We start from the raw sequence: 24826 nt of genomic DNA, 5'->3' as shown, positions 1-24826 counted from the left end.
CGTTCCTTTTGTGGAGGACAATTTCACGACATCCGCGTTGACGTTTAAATCGTATACACAACAAAAGCTTCCGCGTAAGTCACGCTAAGTGGTGTGTGAACTTTTCAGAACAAAAATGCCGTCGCCGTACAAAAATATTGCCCACCACTCTAGCGTGGTGTAAACGGTGCTCGCCCAAGCACTGTCAAACTAATCCTCTCTGACCAGAGGTTAATTTGCCTTCAGATGAATCCATTTTGGTCCAATTATCAACGGTGACACCCGTAATCACTTAAAGACTGTCACGTGGAATAAACGCTACCGCGTCTTTTGTGTTATAACTCTGTGCATCTTGACTAACACGACCCAATAAACAACCCTGTGGCCTCTTCCAGTGGTGGTGATTACACTAATTAAAACTGCAAAACACCTGTGAGGGCCACTGACACATCAGAATTAAACAGGTCATTAAATCAGCAGAGAAAAATATGTCAACATCCACAGCGCGCCTCTCTCTTGTCTCTCGTCTCCCTCTCCCTCTCCCTCTCCCTCTCCCTCTCTCTCTCTCTCTCTCTCATCACATTAATAATGACAACAAATGCAGAACCGTATCCACATCTATGCATTATCTAACCAAGCCAGGTAGAACAAATGTTGTTCATTAAAAAAGGACAACCGACATGGAAACGACTCTCCTCGTGTACATTATGGGATACATTCTTGCATACTGTTATCCTTTAATCTTTACCCTCTTTGTTTAAGAAGGCGCACTGGCATTTGGTTTAATCCTGCTCAAGATGGCGATAACAGTAGGCGACACCAACAAGGATGTCTTGGCTACCAACAACATGTGTTCCTCTACATCCACACAGCGCGCCTTTCAACGAGCTAATAGGATTGTTGTTGTTATTCCCACTGCATGGAAAAGCACCCTCCTAGTTTTGGTCCTGAGGATGAATCAACATCTGCCCTATAGGAATCTCACTCCGTGCCTTTCAGAACAAACCCAGCCCCGGGGTCAGGAGGGTTAAGACTGGCCTGCAGTACGCAAGGCTTTCAACTGCAGCTCCTTCACACGAGCAGAAGAAAGTGAATTTTCCAGCTTAAAAACAGCCTCATCTCCGCTTAAGGCATTATCCTGTGTTCAAAGAGATTAATAAAGTGAGATGGTATTGATACCGCAACGCTCCTGGCTCGGCCGTGGTCATGTTCGATGTTTAACTTATGTTCCCGACGCCCGACGGCTTGTAAGTGTGGCATTTGTTGTGCACATATTTGTATGTGCTTATGGCGTTATGTGTTGTTGTAAGTCCTCAGATTCCACGACAGCACTCGGATTAGAGGTCAGATGTGTTACTCTATCGACAAGAGTTGACTTACTAAAAAGTATAAAGAAATCTCGTAGGATTTCTGTTTAGCTGGAATTGAGAAAGAGGCCTTCATGCTATAAATGGCACAGGCTTATTATTGAAAACATGCCATTGATGTTATGAGTTATCAAGAGAACAGCAAACAAACACACACGCTGCAAACCGGGTGAAAGCTACTTTTCTTTTGTTGTTTTAATGAAATATTTCAGCATCTACGATAGTTCCCAACTTCTGAAGCGAGGCATATTTTTCATTGCAGGCATCAAAGTGCAGAAATCCCATGTTGTACTTTGATGTGCTTAATACAGTTTTAACTCTCCTCTCATTACAGAAATAATTAATAGTTTAATTAGCACCAATTCTCGACAACTAACAGCTTCTCAGGCACAGGGTCCAGGGGAAGTGATTATCCAAAAGCTTTAATATTTTAGGCCAATGTGTAATAAAACTTTATACTGGTGGGCTGCCAACATTCATCTGAGGTGTTTGGCATTACAAATGTAACACTAGTATTTCTGCTGACCTAATGCAAAGATAATTGATAATACAGATTCAGCACACGCACGCACACGCGCACACACACACACACACACACGGCAACTAAGTGTCCAAATATGTGCAATGCAAACAACTTAGTTGGAATCATTTTAATTCTCATTACCTTGAAGCAAAGCAATCATTTTCCATGGCTGAGTGAAATTACGTTGCTTTGAATAAAAGTAATTATCATTCTTGCATTTTTGGCACTCCGTTTGCAATTATGTTAACATGTCCTGGAATCTGAATGAGAGGAAACACACACACACACACACACACACACACACACACACATTTCACAAGTATAGGGGGTTCGGGAGAGGCAAGTGTCTCGTACAAAAATAACAAATAATAAAAAAACCTGATCAAAGTGCATCACGGCACACCAACCTAGCGTCTACATGACGCGGGGACTGGTGGCATGCGTGGTGAGTGGCTTGCGTAGGCTCGGATAAACTCATGTTTGGACTAAGAAACAATGGCTTCCCTCGCAGCATGGGCGACGGCCAAAAGCAAAGCCTCTGATTCATGTCTCGTGTGTTTCCCCCCCTCCTCCACTATTCACTCAAGTTTCAGTTTACGACCGCTCACAACAGTTTAGAGCGGCCAAATTTCATTTTGTGCTCACAAATCCTCTCGCACATTATTCTGTACATTGCATTAGGGCCCTAATCTTGCCTTTCTCTTCCTCCGTATAAAGGAGGAGCGCCTTCATGATTAACCCACTTTACAGCAATAAATAAACGCATCATGCGGTAATGTACACCAGATTTAATTCAAGGCGGGAAAAAAGGGAAAAGCCGGAATACTTGAATCACGAGAAACCAAATGAAATAGAAATCGCGCGCGCGCACGCACGCACGCACACGCACACACACACACACACACGGCGCTGTCACCAAAGAGGGCCCCGAGGAGTTAATTTAAATGCTCAGTACATTTCTTTCCCCCAAAACGCTTTTGATGGACATTTTTGCCGCTAATCGGGCAACTTTCACCCCTTGACGGTTTGCCGGAGTCCATTGGCAAAATCCAAACCAGGGTGACAAAGACGCCTCATCTGCTAGCCATTATACCGACATGTAAAACATATTCTGGAGGCAGCGCCGTCTGGGGGTACCGTAGGGTCTGGGCTCCTGGTCAGCTCAGGGTGGGTTACATGTAACCCATGTTGCTCTTGGTTTCCCATCTCTTCTTGGCCTCGAACCTGAAAACACAAACAAACGGAGACAAAAGAGTACCGGCGTGAGAACGGCGTCGACGGCACTGAGACCCACGCCTTCAACGCGATAGCTCAGCGTGCTATTTTGACCCCTTCGAAACACGTGAGGGGTCAAGGTTCAAAGGGTGACGGTGTAAACGATATGACCATTGGTTGCCTACCAAAAGGAAATAAAATACACACACAAGCGTTCACGCGTCACCTGCTAAAATTCCCAATGCGCGACTGAGATAAAGGGAATAAAGGAACGAGGCAGCGAGACAGGAGACAAAAAGGCACGTCGTACCCCCAGGCGACCGCCTTCCGCTTCTGGGCCGCTCGCGAGGCCTCCTCCTCTTGCTTGTGTTGCACGTAGTCTCGACAATCGGCGGCTTGCGTGATTTTCACGGCCAACTGCGGGGAGAGGAGAGACGGGGGAGCGGGCCATTAGAGGATGTAAACGACGTGGTTTGTGATGATCGGCGCACCAAACCCCCAGGTCTACCTGGCATCGCCCACGCCGACTGCAACGGCTTTCAGAGAACAGCCGCGGTAGAGGCGGGCGGATTTGAGGTGGGAAAACACGCACGCAAGTCCAAGGAAAGTCCCCTTACACGGGATTATTGTGGAGTACAATATGTGTACCGTGTTATGGAAATAAACACTAATTTGTATAGGGGTAGTTACTCACGTCACCACTCACTGACCTATATACAACACTGGGGCGGTTTATCGAGCGCCAGTCATCCCACACTGAGCAAACACGTAAAACAATGATGTCACTTCCTGGAAGAAAAATCATTTGTTTCAATGTGTTATGTTTAAAGGGATATATCAAACTGTAGAAAATAAACAATTTGTAATAAACTGTGATTTCCTTGCAATACTTTCAATGCTCATCAAAAATCCATCTATCAAAGACAGGCCGCATAAATATTTTCCGAAAACGTTTGAATCAGAAAATTGTCCTGCAATAGGACAGCATTGTTGTGTCTATTGTTCCAAACCGATTTTTTTTCTATTTATTTTCATATGTTCCGTTTTTCCTGGCGTCCTTTCTTCGTTCTTCTTAATGTGTACATTAAACAAACACCAAAATAATGAACTGTTTAGCAATGGGTCTTGTCTCCTTAGAAACACTGCAATGAATGAAATGAAGTGTTCAAGAGAGGGGCTCCATTTGGGATAATGCAATGCCTCACATCCAAAGCAGAGAGAATGACCGTGACTGCAAAGAGGCAAACATTCAAATCCCAGAGAAGAGATGCGCGCGCGCGTGTGTGTGTGTGTGTGTGTGTGTGTGTGTGTGTGTGTGTGTGTGTGTGTGTGTGTGTGTGTGTGTGTGTGTGTGTGTGTGTGTGTGTGTGTGTGTGTGTGTGTGTGTGTGTGTGTGTGCATTGTGGAGCAGAATAATCCCAATAACCCCAGTCACACAGACGCACAGGAAACAAAGGGAAAAAGCCTGCCTCTTCTGCCACTCCTGAGATAGGTTTATAATTCAACCAAATGCACAGTTTGATAAACAACTTGGAAGCGTTTCACCAAACGGGCTGGTAATTCCTCCGTACAATCAGGGGAAAGGGAGGTCTTAAGGTAATGAAGAACTGGGCCACCATTGCAGCCCCTTGGAAGAAGATTTTTTTTAGACCTGCTAGGAAAAAAAAAATGTTTCAATTATAATTAAGTGGGATAAACTTTATTAGAAAGACTGAAACTAAAATATCTGCTAATGCATGCTGGGATTAAGCAGGTCAGAGCGAGCAGGCAGGAAAAATTAAACTCTAAAGGCTTTTTATCACTATATTTCAGGAACCAAGGGTGTAAAATGTTCTAATTTGGGATACATTAAAAGCCATAAAGGTCTTTCAAAAAGATTACTAGTACTTTGCTTGGATTTAAGATAAGGACCGGGCTAGCAGTGGCTGTGGGCGCCGGCGGGCCCCGAGCCATTCAGCTGTACGCTCACTTCCAAGATTGGTGAAAGCGTTTGCATAACCTGAATACTCAGACCGTTTTCTAATTCCTTACCGTTTTACAGGTTTTCACAGCCCATAAATCATGTTTTTCCAGTAAAACGCCGGAGAACCGGAAAGTTACAAATCCGGTAATTTGGTCGAGGCGGTAGATTTGTGAGGCGCGATAAACAACACGCACACGCACACGCACACGCACACACACACACACACACACACACACACACCGAGACCGGGGCCCTCTCTCTCTTGGGCGTTGAAGGTGCTCCGTCTACGCGGCTGTGAGGCAGGCTGGGATCACAGGGCTGAGCCCCGGTAAACGGTAGCAGGGCTCAGGGTGGCGTACTGCTGCCGTGTGTGAGAGGCGCACGAGAGCAGCAGGCAGTCTGCCGGTCGCAACGCCCAACTCTAGAAGTATTAAATTAATCAGGAGGGTCACTGCACGGGGCTAAATGGGCCGTTTATTTCAGATTTACAGGGAGCAGTTGTGTTGTTGTTTTTTCTATGCCAGGATTAGCCGGCTCTCTTGCCAGGGGAGCGTTTGAAATCCAAAAAGGTATTGAACACACACCTTCCCAAACATTCCAACATTTAAATTAAACCCCCCCCCCCCCCCCCCCCCCCACAAAAGAACGGTTCCCGTTTTAAAATTCAGCACAGTGCTGTTACTCTATTAAAGCAATAAAGCTCTTTGTTTTGTTTTTTACATTTATTATCAGTTAGCCTACAATCCCTGATTGTCTTTACGGTGGGGGGGCTCAACGTTAATGTCAACCAAGTTACCTAGGAGACGGGACAGATCAAAGAGACAAAAAGCCCTCAAATGTCTGATTAATCAAGCCTGCAAACAGCTTATTCCTTTTAGCCCGCATGCAAGTATGAAAATGAGATTCCGAGAGCAGTACATTGTGCAGATTTGTGCATTCTTATCTGAACAAAGCCAGCGGCGGCTTATTTCATGGATCACTGGCACTGTCATCCCGGGCGCGCCGAGCAGGTGACGCTCCCCTTTCTCTGGCGAGAGCAAAATTAGCAAAAAGTCGCCGCAAATTAGCCTCTCATATTTTCAGTAATATGACATTATTTTTCATTTACTTTTTTTGATCCACTTTTCAGGATTCAACCCCGCCGCCCTCCCCCTCGTCCCCCCTTTGAATGCATCTTAGTGCTAAATCCCTTCACGTCAGGACTCGGTGCAGAAGGAAGAAAAAAGGGAGAATGTACAGTGAAGAATAAAATGATAAAAGCCGTAGGGGAGTAACAGAAGCCATAAAGCCTCTGCACTCCTTGTTTATAGCACCCATAGAAGCACCTCCCTTCCATTTACTCTTATTCTTACGAAGCGGCCATCCCAGATTACTTTGTTTTTCGGTTTGCCGAGTCTAGACCCGTTGAACACAAGTTGTTGTGTTTTTATTTCCCTCCTGGGGGTAATACCGTGACCTTTGAGGGATTTGACCTTTTGAGGCAAAAACAAACGCCTGGTACACAAAGCTGGCACAGAGTCCGCTGCAGCGCTGGCTTAGAACCACTAGGAGAGTTAAGTCAACAGAACTGCTCAACTGTTGGCCCCAGGTTTACTTATTAAACACACTCGGGGCCCCCATCTTCACCCCACAGAACGGGACCTTGGTCCAGTGCAGAAATTGTGAGCAGCTCTACCGTGAAACAACCGAAAGCCGGAGTTAATCTCAGAAACAACAAACCTCCAGAATACTGCAGTAGAACGGACTCGTAAACAAGTCCGACGTCCCAAAAAATGCTGGGGTTAATACAGCCGCATCAATGTGAAAGGTTCTGAAACTCCCAGCAGAACAGAATTTTTCAACAGCGTCCAGAGTAAGACAATGTATTCCCACTACCACCATCCAACACAAGCACAACCTTTCTCGAAACACAAGGAAAATATGTTTCCACGAGGATATAGTGTTAAAAAGGCTTCCATTATCAATGTTAAATAAATGACGGCTTTAGAGGCAGAAATGGCCTTAAACCCATTCATAAATTTCCTATCCAGGGAAGCCTCTTCCAATTAAAATGTGTGAGAGGTGGATTAGCCGGCGCTATATAGCGCCGCCGTGCTAAACCACCTCCCCGAGCAGCTCCGCTGCATTTGACGTGTAAACGATTAATGACCAGCCTAATTCCCTTATCACGCGACCTTAATGCCTAAATAATGTGGCCTTAGTCAACTTTGGAAAGCAGGGCTGTATAACAATGGAATGAATATCAGATTAGGCAGCTCACATGCTATTTCAGGGACGACTTCTACGATTTGAGGTGTGGAGAAAGAAAAGAGGGGGGAAGGAAAGGCGCAGGAAGGGAAGTCTAACGACTTGAGCAAAAACAAATCATGATGACCTGGACACCATCTTTCACAGCAACAGAACGGATCGCAACACGCTAAGGGACGATGTGTCTAATCAATACCTTCGTGGAAACAATCCACCACGGTACAGCCACGTACATTCTCCCCTGGCCCCAAGAAAGGACACCCCACCTCCATTGTCATCGTTTACTAAAGGCATTGACTCAAGAGTGGCCACACTCGCCATCTCAATGACGCATCTCCCACCGCACGACGGGTTCAAGGCGGGAGTCTGAGACACCAGATTACCTCCTGATCCACGGTCCAAAGGTACACCCCGATAAAGTCACTCGCCGTCTCCCCGACAAGCGCAACAGTTCACAATGAGCCGGGCGTGCGGTACAGCCGTCGCAGTAGAACCCATACAGAGCGATCACCCTCTCTCAATAGATGATCAGTCTGCCATGGGGCCAGCCCGCGTAAGAGCTTTATGTAATCTCGGTACCACTTTGACAAACAGCATTACGTGGCATGCAAAAGAAAACAAAAAAGAACCACTCCAGGGATGGCACGGGAGGACAGCGTAATCTGATGCGAGATACGCGCCGCATGTCATCTTTAGGGACCGGGGAAGAAGAGGAGAAAGGGAAATGGGAAAGTTGACTGGGCGTTGTGCATATGCCATTATCTTGCCTCTTCTGAATTGGGTGGGCTTATTAGCAAGCTTTGAACTCACACTTACAATAATGTGTCATCAACAGTTTTATAAGCTAATTAGAAAAAAAACATTAATTAATGAGTGACTGGCAATAAAATGGCAATCATAAAAAAAAGGAAACCGAGGGTGCTAAGCTTCCACTACCACCAATTAAGGCTTAATTACAAACAAATTATATATGTGTTTTGCTGTGGGCCCTAATTTAAAAAAAATGGCTTTAATTAAAACAGAAAACATGCTAATTAATTAAACAGCACACAAATCTACACTGAAAAGTATGCTTTGTCTATCGAGTAATTAATGAAATACAATAAGCCAAATGAGATTCCCAGGCAATTGATAAAAGCTTAGTACCCATTTCAAAATTAATGGGTGAAATTTTTTAATGCGAGTCATCCAGAGATACAATAAAAAGTTCATTCGGGGAGATAAATTGCGTGCGACAAAAAAACGGAAAAAAAAAACCAAACAAAGGCCGAGAGTTTTCCCCTCAACTAGTCGGGGGTGCCCTGGGGTCTGGCGGGGGCGGGGGGGGGGGGGGGGGGGGGGGGGGGCAGCCTCCTACCGGGAGGTTTGGGCGGGGGAGAAGACAGATCTGATAAGATGTGTACTCCCAACACAAAAGCATTTGTTCCCTTCTCTCCGCGGCAAACACGGGGCACGACAGGGAAAAGGTGGCGAGAGCATAATGGGCAAGAGGAATAACACAAACAACATGAAACACTCTTGGTGTCGGCCTTTGTGGCGGCTAACCCGCCGTGTCTCCTCGCACAAAGGCACGCAGAGACACCTTTGTCTCAGCGTACTCCAGCAGGTTTCTCTAAAAAGGGGGGACGTATTCCAAGGAAAGCCGTGGCGGGCTTCCCAGCTGTGGCGGGCTGCGTCTGGCTGTGAGACACAACTTAATGAGGCCGAGGGGGGGGGAGGGAGGGGGGGGGGGAGGGAGGGGGGGGGGGGGGGAGGGAGGGGGGGGGGGAGGGAGGGGGGGGGGGGGACAATTATCCAGAACCACTGCAAGTAAGATGGTTCAGGTGTACAGGAAAGCGTACCACGACGTGAGGTGAAACGTGAGGCTACAGGTAACCGGGAGATGATACTCCGTGTTAATGTGGATTATGTAGCTGTTGAGAGGCCAAATACATGCAGTAACATTTAACTCAATTCGTACCAACATCAGCAAGAAATATAAAGATAGCAAAGAACCAGGTGCACCCTTCTTTTCTTTACTGCTGTCAATTGCTCTAATAAAGCGAAGGGCGTTCAAACACAAGCAATCGAGGTGACATCTGGGAGAAACCAAAGGAGAAGGTGAGCGGGGGTGCGGAGACATCATTAGCCCTGCTCGGTGCCTATAGGACAATGACGGACATCTGCTGTTGTACTTGAGGAGAGCATCTCGCTCTCGCTCTCCAGCATTAACTCATTATTTTCAATATCTGCAGTCACCATAAGAAACTGCAAACGTTGCAAAGTGATAAGAGGGGCGTTTGAACAGAAAGAGAAACGCTGGTCTTCGTTGGTTAACGAAGCTGTAACATGATATTTAGATATAACTGCCATCAGGCACATTGTTATATGGTGAGGGTCTTACCAAATCTGGGCAATATTTTCCTTGTTTTGTAATTCTGCAAACAACTGCGTTCATCATACTTCACAGCCAAATAATACGTTGACTCCATCACTCCTGCATAACTGCAGATCAGATTGTCCTTGCATTATGCGGCACTCAGAACAACTGAGACGTAGGTGCAACGTGGAGCGAAGGAGAGACAGTGTTGTGTACTTGATGACTTGACACTGCACTGGGTGGGCCTGCTTGTCACTCATCCTGCATTACTCCAAACCTATCTCGGAGCAACAGTCGTCTCCTGCATTTTCCAAGCCAATATGCCACAAATTAAGTTGGAAACAAAAGCCGTGGCTATTCTCCCGTAGCGTTATTTCTACTTCACAACCGGAGTCAGAGGACGGCTCGGAGCGGCACACACGTCGACTCGTACTTTCATATTCCTTTTGGCTCTAGGAGAAGTCATGAAATGAACACGACATACCCCCCATTGTGGCAGACTAAAGTGGTTCTGTTTTGAAGTGGTAATGCAGCTCTAATGGCGGTGACGCTGGCTAGGGGAAGACTGTAGGCGGTAACACGCTGTGACAGGCCTTTGTTTTGAATTACGCCGTCTTCAATTTTCACTTTGTGTACAGTCGGTTCAGCTCTTTGAATTTGGTGAAATTATTTGAGTTGCTCTATTTTATGAAGGAAAATTAAAAGACGGTGGGGGCATACTCAATTCCGGGGTAAAATTGAATATTTGGATACATGAAAGTAGGGCAGGTATTGTAGGTGTAACTCTATATGACATTGTGGTTATAGTTGAGTGGGCAACATTGTTTTAAAAGCTGTTTTCTAGTTAAATAAAATTTATAGTTTATGAATGTCTGATGTAATGTTATATTATTATAGAGTAGCAGGGATATGCATGATTAATCCTAAAATGTATTTCATGTTCGACCCACATTGACCATTTCTGTTGGAAAATATGAATCAATCGATTTGGACTTTTAGAATGTTTTCACTACAATCTCAACACGGGTTAAAAAAAACTCTCAATGTTCCTTCTAGCAACGTGATGGATTTGAGCTTGGAAGTATCAATGACTTCCTCTTTGTCTGCCTGATACAGAGCTTCCACCGAACTCTTCTCCAGCAACTGGAATTCCTCCTCTTCTTAGTGAGCTGCTGGGAGTGAGTGGATCCTGACGATGATGCAAAAGGAATCACACACAGCAGCCATTTCATGTTACACTAATTACAGAAATTAATTAGTCCAAGTGCAACTTAGAGAAGTGTCAAATATTGTGCAATTATCACAGGACGATGACCCATTGTCCCTCATAGCTGGACTTCCACACAATTAATTTACCGCAATTAATACCCATACCTGAGTGGTCGGGGCGCTACATGATTATTTTTGTTCATTGTATCTTTTCAGAACCGACAAAAACGACATTGCTGTCTGCGATCCAAAAGCCGGTGTTTCTCTCGGTGACGAACAGGACTGTGGGACTAAAAAAGGATTTCAGGAATAAATTAAGTAATCTGGGGCCTCTGAAATGGAAGGAACAAACAAAGGTAATGAACAGGATGCATTCGTGTATTGCCCAGATACCGCGAAAACACATGAAAGGGAAAATGGAACATGAATAAAACTGTTAAAAACAAAGACCTAACACCTAGAGAAATATTTCACTGTAATAAGCAGCAAATCTCAAAGGGACGAGCTGGATTCAGGCAGCGTGTATCATGACTTAAGATGGATGAAAAAACAACTACTGTATCACAAAATTCAAAACACGAGACTTCAAAAAAGCGTTTTATCGCAGTCTTTTAAGGTTTCGATTAAAAGAAGAAAGTAGAGAGTTTCAAGTAGAGCGGAAACGGGTACGAATCAACCTTAAAAACATATTATTTAACAAAGGCCTATTGTGGTTATTACCACAACAGCGAACAACAAGCTTATTTTAGTTTCCGTCAGTTCCTTTGAATCCGAGAGTTAAATATATTCGATTGAGATTCAACGCTAGTCACCCAACAGCTATCCAGCATCATGCACCATGGTCTCGTACCAAACAGCTATCCAGCATCATGCACCATGGTCTCGTACCAAACAATGACTAAAGTGACGCCCCGCCCACTTCTGGCCCCTCAAAGCTGTCCCTCTGCTTTCACTTGTTCTGCTCACAAACCCTGTGACTATTGTGCCTCCAAGAAATTAATAAATAAAACCCCAACCGCAATCACGTCTCAGTGTTACGACCGTAAACAAATTAAGCATTGAAGACGCCTTCCGCTGCAAATTACTCATTCAATTAGAACCTTGAAATTGATTCTGGCCACATTTGGGATTATTGATCCTCTAAACAGCTCTCTTCAATGCATTAAGAAGTCCGACGCGTTAACGGTGTAAACAAACCGCCTGGTTTCCCGCTAACTGGCTCAGTGCAAGTCTAATTCAAGATTAACTACAACACACAGCTGCATCTAATAATCCAATAGTGACTGCATCGAGACAACGCCTCCTACCCTGGTTGTCACAATACTATTTCAACGGTACACTCCACCATTGTAAACCCTCTATTCCTCTATTGAGTCCGTTTGTGATTCTCCTCCATGCATTCAAAGTTCACAAACCTTTCACAGACGTTCAAGCGGAACGTCTCCAGACCAACGCAGCGCTCTCGTGAAGTAAAGTTAGCGCATTGCCGCTAAACAATGAGCTGCGCGTGCCAGAGCGCTGTCACAACCGTCATGTTTTTGGCGGGAGGCAGCGCAGGTGACGGAGCGACAGACACAACCCTGGCTAAATCTACGTCAATCCACTGGCACCGGTAAGAGGCTTTCAGTAAACTCCAGGCGCAGGTGCCTTCATCCGCAGCCGCGCACACACAAGTTATTCCATTACTTTCTTTTAGGTTCCCAAATGGGGCCACTTTGTCGGCAGTGGGACCGGCGCTTTGGGTTGAGTTTGGGAGTGTGTCCACGCAGATCGCCGTGGCCTGTGTCACTCGGGGAATCTCACCGGCCAATTCTGGTGTATTTTTCGTTTTTTCCCTGTATCACGGATTCTTCTTTTATGTTATGTAAATCGGGACATTTGAGATACATGAGTGAGCAAACAACAAAGGGTTTGGAAACAGGACACTGACACTGCTTCATTCCTTGCTAATAATTCTAATATTGTTTCCTAGCGTCTCGCTATATTCTACAAAAAACAATCAGCATATGCCGAGGTACGGATAAATCTGCGTTATGAGAATGGAGAAGGGCACATTAAAACAAAGTTCTGACCGTCTTGTAGCATAATTGGTTGTTTGCTCAGACAATCGTTATCCTTGACAGCAGGTCAAATATGAACGTTGTACATCTGTGAGTTGCCAGCGTCTCAGTGTATGCGACATACTTATAATAAAACAAAGACGGCCAACTTTGAGACAGAGCGCACAGGGAGGCACCTTGAGCGGTACATGTACGAACAGTACACCTAGACGCTGTATGTCTTCTTAGCCACAATTATACGAGAGCGGGCTACATTTTATGCTAAATTAGTTTCAAACCACTTGATCCTTGATGCCTGCCAATGTGGTTAGTTACAAAACTTCAGGCAGTACATTTAGGGGCCATGTACACTTCAAAGGTACGAAGCTCCTACCTGGAGAACGATTTAACAGTTGGCTTGAAAGCAAGGCACCCTTCATTAAAAAGCAGAGCCCAGCGTCTTTCAGACACCCCTCGTACTTCAAAACTAAGAGGTGGGCTTTCCATTAATGCAATGGAAAAGAGCTGCAGGACAACACGCTGGTGTGCGTGTGTGTGTGTGTGTGTGCGTGCGTGTGTGTGTGTGTTTTGTTCCTCCGCGTGTTTGCTGGGAGAAAACGGCCACGGATCCATTAGCCCGATTTGTCACAGCAGGAGGGGGAGGAGGGGGGTCAGGGGGGGGGAGAACCCCCCTCGAAAGATCTCTTATCGGCCGAGGCGTACCTCTCGAGTGGCGAGGCTGTCGCTCATCTCCTCCGCACCCGCGAAGTCCCCTTCAGCGATGGCTAGCTCCATCCTCTTCTCTAGGCCGGACTGTGGAGAAGGGGAGAGAGAGGGAGGGAGAGGGCGAGAGGGAGGGAGGGAGAGGGAGAGGGGGTGGGTTTAATTTTTTTTTTTTTTTTTAATAGGGGTAGGAAGAAAAAAAAAATCAAAGAGTAACTTCAAAAGTCCCCAGGGGTCTTATTTTTTAATATGATTGCCATTATGACAAATATGTAGATTTTGCTTCACAAATGAAAACCTTTTTGATTGGATATTAGTGGCCAAATCTTAGAAAATGCTACAGGAGATTACCAAACATAAATGTGACGCTTTAATTACACATTTCCATTACTGGCCTCGACTGGGAGTAAGGGGAAGGGAAGGTGGTGTGTGTGTGTGTGTGGGGGGGGGGGGAGTGATGCCCCCTGGTTAGTGATGGCACAGAAGTTCTGCCACCATGAGACCATCTGAAGAAGAAGTAAAGTCCAAATGTCCTCAATTCCAAAATAGTATCATGGCCAAAAAAAATAAGCAGGATGCCGTTATTATTGCATTAATTCTCCTGCACTGTAATATGTCTTCTTCAATCACTACATTTTAGAAGTGGGATACTTAGCTGGCAGATATGTGCATTTTCCTTATGGGATTTTAATTTTATTTTATTTTTTTGTGTTTGCTGTGCTTTCCTTATAAACTAACAAAGTAACACGATTGAACTGTAGCAGAATGTACAATGCAATTCTTAAAATTATTAGTATGTTTTTTATATTTTGATATTAAGGGACACAGTAGCTCAGGAGAGCAGGCCATCTGAATACTGAAGATGGTTGCTGGTTCTGTCCTTGGTTTATTCTGGCTAAAGTGTCAAGCTGCTTTAGAGCAAGACATTTAAGAACTAACTGGTCCACACTAGTAAATTGTTCCCTTACGTGGTGTGTGTGTGTGTGTGTGTGTGTGTGTGTGTGTGTGTGTGTGTGTGTGTGTGTGTGTGTGTGTGTGTGTGTGTGTGTGTGTGTGTGTGTGTGTGTGTGTGTGTGTATTGGTCAATGAGAATGAGAGGCATAATACACATGTCAAGTATCTGAGGCGGATAGAAATGTATTCTGAATGCAGTCATTACAACCATTACATTGGGGGGGGGAAATATTGCGCTTCCCATTAAATGATGATGATGAGTCCTGTTTCATTTCCCTTTTTTCATTTATTTATCTTTTCAACTCTACTCAAATAAAGCCAAAGCTGCAGAAAAGGAGAAAGTATTAATTTAATGTTCCACACGGAGAAAACTGAGCTCAAAATAATACTTTGAATAACCATCAAAAGGATTGCCAATTAAATATTTCCCCTTCATTGGGTCAACTATATAGTTCATCAAATATGTTAATATTTGTGCTTCCTTGGCACTTTGTCTTCCTTTTCTTACAAATGTGCAATTATCTCATAAATTGCCATTTCTCAAGTTTTTCATTTTTTTCATTTTAAATGAATTAAATTAATCTATTGGTTGACTTTCCTTTGAACAGGATGGACCAGATTTAGATATAATAATAATAAGAAGAATAATAATAAATTGAAAGATGATATGTTTTTCTTTCAGTACTTGTCCGATGACCAACCTCCAGTTCTCATATCTTCTCATAGCTTATTATAGGGCTTGTAGTAGGGCTTGTTATAGGGCTTGTAGTAGGGCTTGTAGTAGGGCTTGTAGTAGGGCTTGTTGTAGGGCTTGTGATAGGGCTTGTTGAAGTCGTATAAGGATTGTTATAGGACTTGTTAAAGTCGTATAAGGATTGTTATAGGACTTGTTAAAGTCGTATAAGGATTGTTATAGGACTTGTTAAAGTCGTATAAGGATTGTTATAGGACTTGTTATTGAACCTGTTATAGGGATTAGGAAGTTAGCCAGTTAGTTATTGTGTACCTAATAAAAAAAATTGGTCATTGTTTAGTAATTAATCATTAGATAATTTGTCATTATGGGGGGAGGTTGTTGTGTTTGAAACTGCCAGAGCTCTTCTCATGCAAGACGTGGCAAAACAAAGTTTTATTTGGTGAATTTATGTTGATTCAGGATTCCTTATGCTTTCCAACAGTCTGGATGTCACATCAGAACAAAACATGAAGGGATATGTTGGCACGGTAACGCTAGAGATCGCTTAAAGAATAAAGGGCCACTTTAGAGATGGTGTTGAAACTCAGAGACAACAAATTACCTGAAGGTCAGCTGTGCTGGACGCAGGGGGCTGGAACCTATCATTTACACCAAAGTACTGCTGAAGCCCGTCCCACTGCTTCCCCAAGCCGCCTCCATGCTCCCTGAGAGAGGAGGGAGAGGGGACACGTCTAGTGTTAGCCTCATGGTTACTTACATTACATGTATGTTTAGGTTTGATCAGGTGTAGGGTAATGTTTCTTACATGACATCGACAATTAACAGCAAAACAAACAAAACAAACCTTCAGTTGCTAACTCTTCATTTTCTATTGTTGAGCAGATAAAGGTTATTTTATCACAAAGATGAAAATAAATGCTGGGTTGATAGTGGATGACCATTCAAGATGGTATGAGAAGTTACTTCTACTACTACTATTTGTTAATAGCATTATTGGCACTAGTTTCATTATTTAATTGATAATAACTATTAACATTTTTGTTACCCCTCTTTTGTTGTGACTTCATTGCTTGTTCCTGTTGAATAACACAATTACAATCATGTTAATGGTATTGTATTGAAAATGGGTGACAAAAACATTTGTTTAGCCAGAGTGTCCTCATTTTGAGGTATGGATGGATGTTTCAGTTTTCTCGTTTTTGTTTATCATATAGATGGAGTTAAGCATTAAGAAAGCATTAAGAAAGCATCTGTACAATGCAACACAGAGCCGCACACATCATAAGGGACCTTTTTTGTGTTTTCTTTTGCGTCTCCTTCTGGGCACCTTCTGACACGTTTGGAGTTCATCTTTCTTCTTCTGTAGCTCTTTGAATTTCTAATTATACAGATGCAGGCACAATATAAGTATTCTGGGCATAAACATTAACAACACACACTTGTAACTGGATATCAGTACAATGACCACTTATAATTGCTGCTGTTCAAATGTTAGTGTACAACGTAGGATTACGCAAACCCTTATTTCAACCCTACAACACACTCCTCGGGTGGCGTTTGTTGTTATTACAATATCCAACAACCCCTGAATACAGCAGCATGGCAGAATGTGCAACATCATGCTTTGCTAGTCCGAAGCAACGAGGGAATAGTTTATTACACTGCATGGCAAACAACATACTTGCCACATTTCCTGGGAAATCCCAGGTAGAATGTCTGTCGGGGGTTCTTTGTCCTGCTGTGGATCAGCAGGAGTTTGAGATGAGTCTACTTCAACCGCTGTCAGAGTACTCTGTCCTGCTATGCCCCTCACATTTTCAGTAGAACTATTCGATTTATTCCCTTGCTCCTCCTCACACTGTCCAACCTCCTCGGCATCTGAGCTGAGATCGGATTCAGTGAAACCTTTGGGCAGAAGTCCGCTATACATTCAGTCTATTTGTTATCAAAACATTGAAGAATGTCACTTAATGATTATATAAAAACTGCGCTACGAGAAAGCGAACGTATCAGGATCAGCACGATATCGTTATTTCCGGGTAAACAATATGACGCGTTACAATAAGACAGCCCATTGGCTGAGGACAGAACACGGAAGTACAATAGCCAATCATATATTTTTGCAATCAAATAGCAAATTCGACGCGTTTAATTGACCGTCCGACAATTATGGTTATAATATACGCAATTCTATATTTTTTGTATACTGTGTGGTCTGGTGGATGACACTGAAGTCTTTTGCAGAGAACCGCCGTCGAAAAGTTATTGCAGTAGGGTAAGGAGGTTTAGAGCCTTTTTCGGTGTTAATTATAGACCTCTAAAGACTAGACTACTGACAGGTCCAGGAATTCCAAATGTTAACATTTGTGCCATGTTCTTGGGAAGATAAGCGTTATTTTATAACCAATGGTTCACAATTTATTCAAAATGCTTTGGGCGTTATATTATTATTAGAATGATTAGCATGCAAATCTTGTATAGCCTGAAGGGTTAGACAAGGGATATCTAGCCTTAAATTGCTCTTTCACACGTGCACACATATTAGCCTTTCTTTAGGTTGCATCTTATTGCAAGGCCAACAATCTGCATAAATTGAAACCTTTATTTTGTGCCCTGAGTGTTCGGCTAACAAATGGTCAAATGGACGCTATATGTCCATGATGAATGTACAGACCAGTATTGCTTTGATTAGTTTAAGTAGACAACTAGACATGTTAATGAATCTATAAAACATAATCAAATAAGGAACTTCCTTCATTATTTCAGCTAAACCAATACAAATTGTAGCCTACTTCACAAGTTTAAAACAAGTATACCATGAGAGACCATGAATTCACTTTAACCTACATAAGGACTTTTACTATTTTTCCACTTTGCAGATTTAATGCATATTAAACGTCCAATAAGGCTTACGCTATATTGAATGTCATCTGCGACATGTAATATCTCTATCGTATCCTCTAAAATATGCAGCCTTTAAAGGATATCACTCCGTCAGCATTATCACAACTTTAATTACATGTGTGACAAGTTGATGAGCTTGGAAGTGGCTGAAGGTAAATGAGACTGACAGCGACAGGCCGCTGGTAATACCGCACGATCTGACATTACAGGTCTGCAGCGTTCCCCCATTGATTACTGTACCTTGTGTTCTATTTCACACTTGACTTAATGTCTCTTGGCCTCTAACTCCTCCCTTTGTCTCCTGCTCTCTTTCCCCTCCCTCCATCTCTGTCTCTCATACCGCTCTCTGTCTCTCTCGGTCTCTCTCTCACTTCTCTCTCTCTCTCTCTCTCTCTCTCTCTCTCTCTCTCTCTCTCTCTCTCTCTCTCTCTCTCTCTCTCTCTCTCTCTCTCTCTCTCTCTCTCTCTCTCTCTCTCTCTCTCTCTCTCTCTCTCTCTCTCTCTCTCTCTCTCCCTCTGTCTCTCACACTTTTAATTCTTGTCACTCTCTGGCTCAGGCTCTCTGTTGCTCTATCCCTTTTTTCATTTTTTTCTCTATATATATACTCACACACATTCTCTCTCTCTCTCTCTCTCTCTCTCTCTCTCTCTCTCTCTCTCTCTCTCTCTCTCTCTCTCTCTCTCTCTCTCTCTCTCTCTTTCCCTCTCTCTCTCTTTGGCATGTGCTCCAGTTCATTATTTCCATCATTTCTTGGTAATTTATAGTTGGCTGTTTAAAACTTAGAGCCTCTTATTAAGTTTTGGCCATGGCGGATAAGAGGGAAGGCTGGAAGAGCACAGCGATAAACTAATCATCCTAAAACCCTAATTATTAGTATCTTACTGTGGCAGACTGTTTTTGAGAGCCAGGCAAATTGAGCCTCAAATGAGGAAAGGCATATCTGTGGAAGTGGTAATAATTTTCAAGTCATCTCGATCTGGCTTGGTATGGCAGAATTCATTAGCGCAGATTAGCAGTATGTGTACAAAGTAAATGAGATATCTAATAGCAAACGTGGAGGTCCAGAGACTGTTAATTTCCTCCACCCCATGTGAAGGATGGTGTTAAGAGGTGATTCTATATATATTTATATATTCTGACATTCTCTCTTAAGTATAGATTTGACTCGGCGCTTCACGAGCACTCAGCCAGACTGAACTGATCCACGCCTGCCCCAGCCCTGTGACAGATGCTATTTTAAACTGCAGGAAGGTGATGAAGACGAACTTAAAACATCAGATTTTGTTGTGCTACACTGATGCAGAGGAACGCTGTTGTTTTGCCAAAGCACAAAGAAAGCTAATTATGTGTGTAAGTAGAAGGTTGTGGGGGGTAAAAAAAAAAAGAAGATTACCAGGAATAATTTGCTGATATAATTACACCAAAATTGGGTACACACAATCGTGAAATACATGTATTGCTTGACCTGGGTTAGCCAGTGAAATAAATCCTCCTTCTATAGCCTTTGTTAATTTGTTTTTATCATCTCCAAGTGGTGTTTGTGCAGGCAGTTCAATTTGCATGTGTAATTCCACTGTGCAAATTGACAACAAGTTGATAATTCCAGGGAATGGGCTTCTGTGGGCCCTGCTATCTTCCCGAGCCGATTCATTTTGAGGAACCGCTGAGGCGTGAAACTCATACATCAACTATTTCCTGACAACGCTGAGGCTTATTGTCCCCTAAAATGTCATTACAGCCATTATTTATGAAGCTAATTCATTTATTAAACCATATTTACTCTGACAAAATGTGTCACATTCTATCCGTATCCCCCTGCCTGGCTCTGAACAATGCCTTTCAATGAGTCGCGTTTGGAGGGAACAATACAAGCCACCAAGCTTTAGATGTTTGCTTTAACCATACAGTGGTACGGACAGGTAGACAATATTGTATAGAGGTACGCCATTGACTGGTGCCTCTATCATATTTACTAAGAGAAGGGGAAGGGTACAAAGTAAAGAGGACAAACTCCATGTTAACCATGTTGTATAACATGCTTTCAATGCAACCCCTTTAAACTCCAAATAAAAACCGAACTCCTCAGCCAACATGACCCTACTTTGGAAACCACACTGTCAAAGTACGATTGAGGAAGTTACTTTTAAACCGCGTCGCCGGTGAGCTATCAGATGCTAAACGGTTGTGCAGCCCTCTGGCCGGCTGCAGCGGCCTCGTGGATCTACCAGCGTGTCCCAGTACACTTCCTGACGGCCGGATCATTCCCCATTGTGGGACATGCAGTAACACATCACGCATGTTAATGTTACACCCGCTCCCTGGGTTATTCCTCCGCGTCCTTCATATTGAACTCTATTTCTCTACTCCTTCCAAACTCACCCGTCACACACAGAAAAATCACTGGCCACAGCAGACTTAATGACGAGCTTTGTTTGAACTTGTTAACAATATTCATTTGGAGGCTGTGACGTTTTAATTAATTTGAGGTGTTACCTGCCACGAGGGCAAGCGGTTTGCATGTGAGATGGGCGAGCAGGGATGGGGCGCGGTAGAGATAAGAAAGAAGCACTTAGGCCCCCTGTGAAAAGCCTGTAAAACGGGAGGGATCAATGGCTAGGAGGGGGCCAATAGTCACCATGGGTTGGATTTCTGGCTGCCAACAACACTAATATATGTCTTCAGTATTTCTGTCAAGATCTCTTCTTCGCCAAAGTATTTAAATCATTGATACACCGCGTGCCTTTCGCTGAATATGTGCATTTTATTGGAAAGCGGCAGGATGCTGAGAGGGAGAATTTGAAAGGCTGCACATTGCAGGGGAACCGGCGCACGGGAGGGGTCGAGCTGGGAGGGAGGGCTTGTGGTTGGAATTAGGTAACTTTGAAGCAGTCCATTGAACAGCAATAAGCTTTAAAGGCTTAGCGAGCATAAACACATTAAACTGATGAGATTCATCAGCACTCTTGTGTCAAATCCGTTGTGCCTACAGGCTGGGGCGAACAATGGTACGTTTCAGACTGACGTTTCACTCCAGCACTGAGACAAACCTGCGCTCTGTTTTGCGGGGCTGATACAAAGATACCCAAAGTTCCACCTCTACCCAGCTCTGCTAACCAAGCTGGTTCAGCAGCCGCCACACAGAGTACACCTATCTGATCTGTCTACAGAGAGTTGCATTTTCACAACCATTTCGCAGCACTTGGAATTGGAAACCCCTGTACGGTAGAAAGAGTGTTTCACGAACACATGCGTTCAGTTTATCACGAGTTAAAACAGAGCCCTGCCTTGATTTCCGTCCCCCCCCCCATCACTGTCTGTGTCCCGTCACTGGGAGTGTCATTGAAGGAAGAACTGGGCTAAACACTCGGAACAGCAGACGTTTTCGAGTAAGTTCACCCTATTTGATGTTTAATTGGGCTAATCTCTGAGCTGCACAGCTGGTGCTCTATGACCTGATAAAAATAATAATACATTTAGATGGAAATATTTCTTCTGTGGAGGAGGGGTGTTATGGGGGTGGGGGGGGGGGGGGCTGGGGGAGAGGGACTTTAAACTTTATTTCACCATTTATCTGTTGTCTCATTCCTTTCTAAATCAGCCACAGTGGCCTCTTTCCCTTTTGGCTAGCATAACTGCAGGCCACCAGATTGGCATGAAATGAGCTCTATTTGAATCTTTACATGCTCCAATCAGATGAGCTGAGATTTAATCATGGCCAGCCTGCTCTAGTGGAGTCAGGGCCCTCAGATGAAGCCGACTACATATTCATAGGTTGGCTTGCACGGTTGATTACCACAGCATAGATGGAAGGTACGTCCCTTCCACTCTTTATTCTTATTTCAATTTTAACTGTGTGGAAATCGAGTTTGAATAGTTCATATGAATCCCCCCACTTACCCACTGTGTTGGGAAATAAGGTATATATATATATGTATAGCTGCAGGTGTTCAGGAAGTATAGGTTCATATTTTGATGCTCTATGTTCATTTGAATAGTTTCTGATGCGGCCATGTATTAAATTGCACAATGTGTTATTTTCCGGCTGGGTAGTGTATCATTAACACCGTACACAATGCTAAATGTTGCAGATAATTTTTGTGCATGGCCTTGCAGTCATTCATTAATGTCCCTGACATAGAACAATTCCTTCGGAAATAAAGGAGAATATTGCCTGATGAATTAATTTGGCTGATAACATCTTGCATATGAAGCTTAAATGCCATTTCAAATTACATGCATGCACTGAGGAACTTTCAACTTCAATTTGCATAAGGGGAGCACAAAAAATCATCTGTATCTTAATTTGCAGAGTCTTCCTCATCTGATGCAACATACATTTTATAAGAAATCCCACATCACATGGTAGTTAAATGCATACACCTTAACCACCAGTCAATTCTACATTTACCAGAGTTATTTGAATTGTGAAAAGCAGGAACCATTTTACTTAGTTTATTCAGTCTTTTGCAGAGAGTGAGCTGAACAGATGATGTGTTTGAAATATAAGTGCACCCCTCTGATCTAAATGATAATGCAATCTCACTTTTAATACTCTGCTGACGAATACAGCTCGTACATTACACTAAATATGAATCGACAATGTATATGAACCTAAGAGGAAGCGTTTCCTCTATGATGGCTAGGCTCCACTGTTTTTAACACAATACGCGGTTATAGGAAGGGCACATTATAAGGCTCCTATATTTAATGTCCTCGCACTGAAGACTCATTGCTTGTTGACGAGGTGTTTCTTTGTTTGTCTGTGAGAGAGTCTGTGGATGATATACCTGTTTCCCTCCTTTCTTCATCCCTCTCTGAATAGATCACCTTGCTAATTTGAATCATCCGCAACCCCTGGGTTCACGGCTGAGCTCTGCATCACAACATCACGCGGCGCCACATAGGATGAGAGACTCCTGATTGTGGAAATCTCTTCCCCTGCTCCCCTCTTCTTCTTCGGAGAGAAAGAAGAAGAGGAGGTGGGCTGTGTGTGTGTGTGTGTGTGTGTGAGGGATAGGAAGGAATGCATAGCCTTCCTCATTACACTGCTGTCATTTACTCTTCATACCCGTACTCTTTAGTGGCATTAAGACGGGATGTAAATTTGACAGTTAACGCTGTTAGAAAATGGCTAGTTCAAGAAGGCCAGGAATTAGAGATGGGCATTAGGCGCTGATAAGCCCCTCGCCTCTGCCGCCGCGGCTGCTTAACATTCATGGGAAAGCCATCATCAAACACCGTTATCACAGCTCTGTTGACGGCTGAGGAACATCATCACTATGATAATTTCTTCTTCTTTTTTTTCATAGCTGTGAGCCAAAAAAAGCACCCCTTTTATTTCAGCGGGTTTGTTAATGAGATAGGAGGCTTGTTGGTATGGGCAAATGCAAACTTGCCACCTCTCCAGAGTTTGTTTGAGCCCCCCCCCCCCCCCCCCCCACACACACACACCACTACCACTACCACTAGTACTACTACTGCCATTACCAGTACCTCGCTGTCCGCCTTCGTCCCAAGACACTCCACAACGTCTCACCCCCCCCACCACCGCCAGCTCGGCTCACACACCGCCGCCGTCCGCTCTGTGTACTGTTGTGATGGCGGCGGCTGATGACGGGGGTGGGGGTGATAAGGGGGGAGGGTGGTGGTGGGCGGGGCTGACGGGACGTTTTTATGTACTCCTTTCAAAGTGCTCTGTGTGCATTGCTGAAGGAGAGCCTTAACGTGTACCTTTGCAGATCGCTCACTCAAAGGCAGGGGAAAACATGGCTCTTTCCACACGCGCCCTCTCTCGCCCTGCCTCGTGGCTGGCAGCTGTCAGTCAGCGGCGATGGGTTTGCTGATCTGAGGGGGGGGGGGGGGGGGGCGGGGCCGTATTGATGGCACTTCAGCAGAGCAAATGCTCCCGTTCAGCATCCGGCGCCTGGTTCATTACGAGGGAGGAAAGGTTCATTTGAACAGTCAGCCCTTTGGATCTCTGCGACGTCAGTGCTCTTACACATTTTAAATAAGTGGATGTGTGGTTAGTTTACCAGTCTAAATGGGCATTGATTGTCCAGGTATGTATAACTGCCAAGAACAAGCTACACTTCCTTCTGATTCATCACTGTGTCACACTGTGTCTGACAATGTGTATTATCATTCTCATTCTTATTTTATTAGTAGTAGTATTAAAACTATAGGAACATATAGGGTTATAGGCTACTATCCTATGCAAACATAGCATGACAAAACCCTCAAGGTGAACTAATGGCGATGCGTATATGCTTTGCGCAAAGATAGTCTGTTACCACTAGAATGATAAAAGGCCATAACAGTCATACCATACATAGAAGGTCTATCAACAACTCTACCCTATCCTTCCCTCCAAAAAAATTAAAAACCAAGGATGAATTATTATTTGCATGATTTTCCGTAATATATATTCATTCGGTTTGTTTTTTACTGTTTTTCTTACCTTCTTAAAACAAGCCTATGTGTGGTGATAAAGCTCTGTCTCCCGTCTGTCAACCTTTCTTTCTTTCTATCTATCTTTCTTTCTTTTTTTTTATTAATTTCTTACTTTCTTTCTTTCTCTCCTTCTTTAAACAACCAAGAAGATGGCTTGAAGCTCTGGTACCCGGAAACGCTATTCCCATACAAATGCA

General features: G+C 43.8%; 1 protein-coding gene across 1 annotated transcript; it reads right to left on the bottom strand.

Annotated features, from left to right (window-relative positions):
- Positions 1–1981: 1981 nt before the first annotated feature.
- fam204a (family with sequence similarity 204 member A) lies at positions 1982–17322 on the bottom strand. The gene is made up of 7 exons (XM_060072962.1): positions 16957–17322; positions 16566–16653; positions 16321–16351; positions 15877–15979; positions 13625–13714; positions 3395–3501; positions 1982–3093 (listed from the first exon to the last, which is right to left on the bottom strand). Exons 1-7 carry the CDS (start codon positions 17203–17205, stop codon positions 3042–3044), a joined length of 720 nt encoding a protein of 239 aa, XP_059928945.1. The 5' UTR covers positions 17206–17322; the 3' UTR covers positions 1982–3041.
- Positions 17323–24826: the final 7504 nt, after the last annotated feature.

This window comes from Gadus macrocephalus, chromosome 15, assembly GCF_031168955.1.
Source record: "Gadus macrocephalus chromosome 15, ASM3116895v1".
Taxonomy (NCBI): domain Eukaryota; kingdom Metazoa; phylum Chordata; class Actinopteri; order Gadiformes; family Gadidae; genus Gadus; species Gadus macrocephalus.
Note: the sequence above shows the minus strand (reverse complement) of the source record. Positions and strands in the feature narration are given on the sequence as shown.

Excerpts from the sequence above, each read along its gene's own strand:
- fam204a (XM_060072962.1), bottom strand. The coding sequence starts at position 17,205 with ATGTATAGCGGACTTCTGCCCAAAGGTTTCACTGAATCCGATCTCAGC. Across the intron at positions 16,352-16,565 it reads CAAAAGAAAACACAAAAAAG|GAACAAGCAATGAAGTCACA; the intron begins GTCCCTTATGAT and ends GTTATTCAACAG. Across the intron at positions 3,094-3,394 it reads CGGAAGGCGGTCGCCTGGGG|GTTCGAGGCCAAGAAGAGAT; the intron begins GTACGACGTGCC and ends TTGTGTTTTCAG.